Genomic DNA, 6555 nt, shown 5'->3' with positions numbered 1-6555 from the left:
AAAATCCTAGATTATCTTTTCTTAGAATCTTTCAGATACCTAATCCTTCTTCCTATTTTCTGTATGCAGCCTCATAAAAATGTATAATCTGAAGTCATGCACAACAAATAAATGTTACACAAAATTAAACATTTCCTTTTAACATCACAGCCAAACACTTAGAGAAAACAACCACATTGATATCATTGATAAATACCATGTTTATCACTATCTTGCCACTGTTATAACTCAGTGAAAGTAATTTCTGAAACTCTTCACACTTCTTTCTTTCCTGCTCTTGGGAAAGAAATATGTGAATAACCATAAGAATAAAGTCTTCTCCCTTCTCATTCTCACTCTTATTTACTGCATAGTATTGTGTGATGTTCATCTGATGTTTTCCATACAAGAAGTTGCTGAATTTAAGGTTTTCTATTTTTCCTCCACAAAGCTTATTATGAATTCACCAACACTATGAGGAGATATGTTATTTATATTGAATGTACTTCCTAACCCTTATTTATTTGATTTTTATGTTATCTGACATCTTGTTTCTCAGCCCACATACACATATGCAAATCAGTTTAGAATATTTTCCAACTCTTTATAATTTTTAGTTCCAACAATTACATATTTCTGCAGATTTATTCAACTCCCTGTTCACTACTGACATCTTGACAATAACAAACAGCTATTCATTGTAAAACTTTTCCCATGACTTAACTTGGGAATCAGGTTTTCTCTATTTCCTTTGTCTGTCTACAGAAAGTTAGAGTACTAAATATTTTCCACTGAGCAGCCACAGTGCTCTAAGCCAACTGAATTAGACTTCTTCACATCCTGCACCTTGATGGGCATCCCAACTCAGAAATCATAAGGAATCCCATTCAGACAGTAGATCCCAACACAAGCCCTCCTCTGCTGAGGACAAAAATTCAAATGAATTGAATCAAGTGCTTTTGAACCTCCCAAAAACAATCACTGTACATGGAAGGACCTGATCAGTATCTTTGCTATTTCACAGTTTATTTCTTTGAGATTCCTCAGATTAATACCATCTGCTCCTGCTAATTCACTGCATTTGCCTTTCTCAAGTTGCTTCATAACTTCCTTCTGAGAGACTGCAATCTCTCTTTAGGCTGCCTGATTTCCCATAGGAATAGCACCTTCCACAGGAAACACAGATGCAGGAAATTTGTTTGACTTCATTTTCAGCTAAGACTGCTTTCCATTTGACTTCTCATTGCCTAACAGTGTAGAGTCACTCCTGCAGCTCTCTAAACACTAACAGGTACCTGTGACTTTGTTGTCTTAAAGGATTTTTATTCTTCGTAATAACATGCCTGTATTTATAAAGCACAGTCTTTATGTTCACATTTGTCTTTATGTCCATAACCATTATGTCTCCCTGAAAGAATTTCTATTGATTAGCAGCAAGTCTAGACTTCTACATTCCTCACCTCAATTAAATCCCGCAATTACATGATGAATCTCTTCCTTTTTCCAAGATGACTTATCAAATAATCAGTTACTTATGCTCCCAGTAAACTACTCCAGTCTGCCATTCCACCATTCCAGAAAGGCCAACAAGGTGATGCACTAATTATGCATCACTATTGCTGTCAGTTTAGTAAGCATCTCACAATGGAATGGCTTTGGCTAAGACAATAGTTTGGGTTTGAGTACTGTGTATGGGTGCTGCTTGTTCAAACGGAACCAGTAGCATTATTTAAACCTCACTGACTCAGTAAAAATATGGAGAAGCATGCAAATTCTGCTGTCATGCCAACAAAGAAAACAAATTAAGACACAATGAGATTAAAAGACAGGATAAAAGTCTGAGATCAAAGAATCCTCCTCAGTAACTCTCATGCACCAACAGTCACTTCCCATGCAAAATGAGTTGCATCTCTACTGAAATCAGACAAGTAGAAAAAGCAATCCTCAGAACAATCAGAATTGCTGGTTTTCAAGGGGTTTACAGCATCAGATACAGTTCCTTATAATACTACTATAAACAGTTTGGAAACTAGTAAACACTACAGTGAACAGGTGTAGAGTACTTCCTGCAAGGATTTCTAATTAATAGGCAGCTGTATTCTGTACTTCTGTTTTATAGCTACAGCAAATCCAACAGCAGCAAACCCTGTTCTCTAATTATGATTGCCAAGTTTCTTAATCAGTTTGCAGCCTTTTCTTTCTAGCTAAATGAAAGCAGGATTAAATAAATAGTGCAGAAAAGGTAGGAGGGCATCATCTGAACAAAAAAGTTGGGATCCAAGTAATGCTGAACTGCTGTCAACATCTGGAGACAACAGAGAAAGAATGGGCCACAATTTCACGAAGTTTGGAAATAAAAACTTTGTAAAGATGCTACATAATTATATCCTTTTCGTAACACCAGCTAATGATTTCAAATATTTCTTGCAGTAAATCTTTCTTTAATAATTACAGCATGCATACTCCCTATAGTCAGTTCTTGATGAGTCCTAGTAAACACAAGAGTCAGTGGTGTGACTCCGCTCATTTTACCAAACTCCTCAACTTGCCAAGTGTCCATTTGTTTCCTCAAGACAGATGGAGCTTAGAAAGATTTTAAGGAGATTATTCTGTGGATTGTAGCATGGTAGGGTCATATCTGTCAAGAAAGATGCAAGAAGTTTTCCACAGACTGGTCATGGCCTCACTTAGTGACATACTGACGACATTCATTTCTGCCTGCCACCATTGCAAAAATGTCTTATGTTTTGAAATATGCAGGAACATACATTTTCAAAATTGTACTAAAGTTATCCCCTAAAGAATTTCAGACATTTATTTAGAAGCTTCCTACTGTATTTTAGACGTACGTATGGCTACACAGTTGTTGCAGGCTTTCCAGGTATTTCTCACCTTGTGGAATAGCTGCAGATTTTCAAATAAAATTGCTTATGTCCATTTAAAATACATTGCCATTCAATTTCCTTGAGTAAACTCTTCTCTGTGTATTATCAGTTGCTGCTTAACAGATTTTAAAGCTCTTTTCTCTCTTTTCTGCCCTGAAGTAAACAGTTTACTGTGTAAATTATTCCTTTCTAAATGTCTGTCATGACTACTCCCCTCCCTGATGAGATGATCTGAACTAAACGTATTATACAGTGCTACTTTCATTCTAAAATAACTACTGATTTATGTAGATTGCATTATAATATCTCAAGAATTATTATTATCAACTCTTTTCTAAAAAAATTGCTGAGGTTGTTTTTTCACCCTGCTTTTGCACATTGAGTGGAAGTCATAATTATATTCCCACAATAGTACCCAGGTGTCTTTGCTGAGTTAATTGAGAATTCAGGAAGGCGTATGACTAATTAAAACTTCATTTAAGACCCAGATACTCTTGGGGGCTGTGCATAAATGACTTTATGACATTTTTAAACATACAAAAAATGATCAGTGGGTTGCGTCAGCTGCTCCACGCCTCCACTGTGTTAGAAGCAATTAATTTTTTAAAAGTATATCTTTCTCTATCTTAACCTTTTGAAAGTTTAAGATGTTGAAAGTGAGTAACAGATGATAAAAGTTTTATGCAAGTGTTGGTTTATTAAAAAAAAAAATGGAATGAAGAAGCTATAACCCTCACTCTAGCGTTAATTGTTTTAACTGTTGAGTCAAATTTTACAGGAAAAGGCCAGGGGAGAGATATAATCTTCTAAAGCCAGGCTGGTCTTCAGTACGTTTTCTTGATTCCTTCTTATAGGCTCAGAATATTACAAACTCTGCAGGTATCAAAACACAGCTCTGGAACTGAAAAGGAGAATAAAGTTATAGATAGAAATTCACTGCCAAATATTTCTTTAGCAACAGAGGAGATGAGGCACAGACGGAGAGGAGATTAAATCTACAGGAGACCTGGGGTATATTAATTAAGTGTCTGACATTACAGAACACATGTCTGAGGTGAACATAACCAATCTCATCTTGGTGAATTGATTTTCTGATAGTGTCTTGAAGGCTAGTGGCCAGTATTGTTGATAAAAATCTTTACATCTACGTTATTCAGTGAAATCAGGAAGTAACCATCACATTCTGGGCATTTATTAGATTTAGCTCAAATACTAAATTCTTGCATGGCAAACAGCCACTTTCTCTAGAGTTACTGAACTTATTCCCTATCAGATGCCAAAGCAACTGTGAAAAATCTTTACATAAGCCTGCTGGGACTCCATCAAAGCCAGGTGTTTTGGCAAGAGAGAATTCCTCATCTGATCTCCAAGTTTCCGACAACATTACTACATCTTCTGATATTAGATAGAGGAGACAGGAACTGCTGCTTAACTTACTGAAATAGAAAACAGAGATGAGCTGGGTACCGTAACACTGTGTGTTTATTGTGCCTTTATAAAGCTTCAAAGATTGATAAAACTGAGGAAAAGCTGTATTAAAGTAATTTTACTGTGTTTTCAAGCACCAAAAATAAAATCAAAGCAACTTTTGCTGAATCCCTCTTGTATTTGTCAATTATGGCTTAGCAGTACTGTAACAGATGATACCCCCCCACCCCTGTTATTAGTAAAAGAGAAGGTATTCAGAAATTTTGCAAATAAATACATGTTTCTAACTCAGAGGTTGGTCTACCCATCATAACAGGATACATACGAGAGCCTTGGCATGCACACATGCAAAGGTACAGTTGCTAATTTCTCCTTCTTCAAATTATTTCCCCAGCCCTTAATTACATATGACTTTTATTCCCCAGCAGCCTAGTGATTTCCATCTCTTTGCATTCAGGTAGAATCTGCTGTAACTTTCCACTCCCTGTATGCTGATGCAGTGAGGTTTTCTACTTTTCTCCCACCGCCAAACTTACTTCATATCTCAGAATGTATCAGTGATCAACCTTAGCTGATTTGTCTTACTGCACCTTGAAGAACACTGTGACAGCAGTATGGAACAAAAAATAAAACAAAGGAGTCCAAGTTCAAATCCTTTATATCTAGAAACCTGTCTCAACAAATACAAGCAGGAGGATGGGGCAGGGAAGAGATGGGATGGCAGCAGAGGTGTGAAAGAAATACAAGAAATAATAGGAAATAATACAAGAAATAATGAGCAAATTGTCACATGGTAGGCGGAAATCTCTCGTTCTTAGCTGCTACTACCTCCTGCTCAAGGATTCTAATAAGTTCACAATAAAATGTTCATTTCGTGTTTACCTCTGACTTTTTCCGAATTTACTCCTGATCTTTCTATTCTTTTTCATAACATCTACTGCAGTGAAGTCCTGATTTGTGTTTGGTGCTTCTGTACACTGCGTTACAGCAATAGCAAAAGCTTCCAGTTCATTGTGGAGGATTCTCTAGGTTTGGAGGATTCATTTTAGAGGACTTTTTAGGTTTGGAGCCTGTGAAATAGCTGGGAGAAGGAAACCTACTACACCAACGTTATTTGTTTAGTTAATGTAGCCCCCATCAGGAGAATCATATTCTACTGTATGATTAACAGATGTCTGCTCTCGCTCCAATTATATCTTCTAGTTGGCTCCACAGTCTTAATGGAGAATACAAGTCTGTCATCAGCAGAAAATAACATTATTTAATTTACAATTTAATACATGCTGGGTAAGGCTACACACTTTTTGGTATGCAATCACTGAAAACCTCCTTGGAGAAAAAAATCAGTTAATGCCAAAGGAGTGGGTTTTCATGAAAGGTCATTGTTAATCCAGAGTCATGACAAAGCCATGTTTGGCTGAAAGGAAGCCATCAGAAAACTTGAAAAGTCACAGAAAACTTGAAAAGTCACAACTCAGCTCCTTTTTCTGTGTATCACTGGACTGTAGTTAGCGCAAACAATGGCTGGAAAGGGTAAGTAGATGATTGCTCACTTGCTGGAAGTATGAATTTAGTTAAAGCCTTACAGCACTTTGCAAATATTAAACACCCAAGATGTTTTCTTTTTCAGTTTCCAGTTCCAAAATCTGTGCTGTACTGATTGGGAACCTCTCCTGTCCACTAACTCGAATTTCTATAGCCAGTTTTTAAGTTTTACTCAGAGAGATTTCCCAATTTACTCAAGTAGAAAGACAAACATATTATATATATATTGCACATACATATAAATAATATGTGTGTATAAGTACACTCTCATAAATAAGTATATGTAGCTTGCAGAGAAACAACAGGTGTAGTGAATAGAATCCTTCTTCTCTATTTTCTAATCATTAAGGACTGGAAAATTTTAGGGAATTTGTTAGAGCAATATTGAACTCAGCAGTAGTATTTAACAGCTATTAGTGCAAGACCTTGCTATGTTTTTCTTTCTACAGGGGTCATGCCCCTTATGGAGTTTTGTTTTTGTAGTGCTTCTGAGCTGAACAAACCAGAAACTGAATTATATGTAGCTAAAACCACTCCGATTAATATAGGTGCGAAGCATGACATCATAAAAAGGAGTTTTGTCCAATTTCTATACGAAAAAATAATCAGCCATCACAAAAGTCTGCCAATGTTTACCAGAAACTGCTGAAACTGTTTTTTCCTTATGGAACCTTTCTATTTTATTTTTATTTTATTTAGATGTTAAGGAATAAAGGTT

General features: G+C 36.2%; 1 protein-coding gene across 1 annotated transcript in view; it reads left to right on the top strand.

The window, feature by feature from the left end:
• The first annotated feature begins 5812 nt into the window (after positions 1-5812).
• LOC104917584 (neurobeachin-like) overlaps positions 5813-6555 on the top strand; it is a 34966-nt gene continuing 34223 nt past the window's right edge. The window contains exon 1 of the mRNA XM_031552132.1: positions 5813-5825. Coding sequence (XP_031407992.1) covers positions 5813-5825 — 13 coding nt within the window. The remainder of the gene's footprint in view (positions 5826-6555) is intronic.

The sequence above is a fragment of the Meleagris gallopavo genome, chromosome 1, assembly GCF_000146605.3.
Source record: "Meleagris gallopavo isolate NT-WF06-2002-E0010 breed Aviagen turkey brand Nicholas breeding stock chromosome 1, Turkey_5.1, whole genome shotgun sequence".
Classification (NCBI taxonomy): Eukaryota; Metazoa; Chordata; class Aves; order Galliformes; family Phasianidae; genus Meleagris; species Meleagris gallopavo.
Note: the sequence above shows the minus strand (reverse complement) of the source record. Positions and strands in the feature narration are given on the sequence as shown.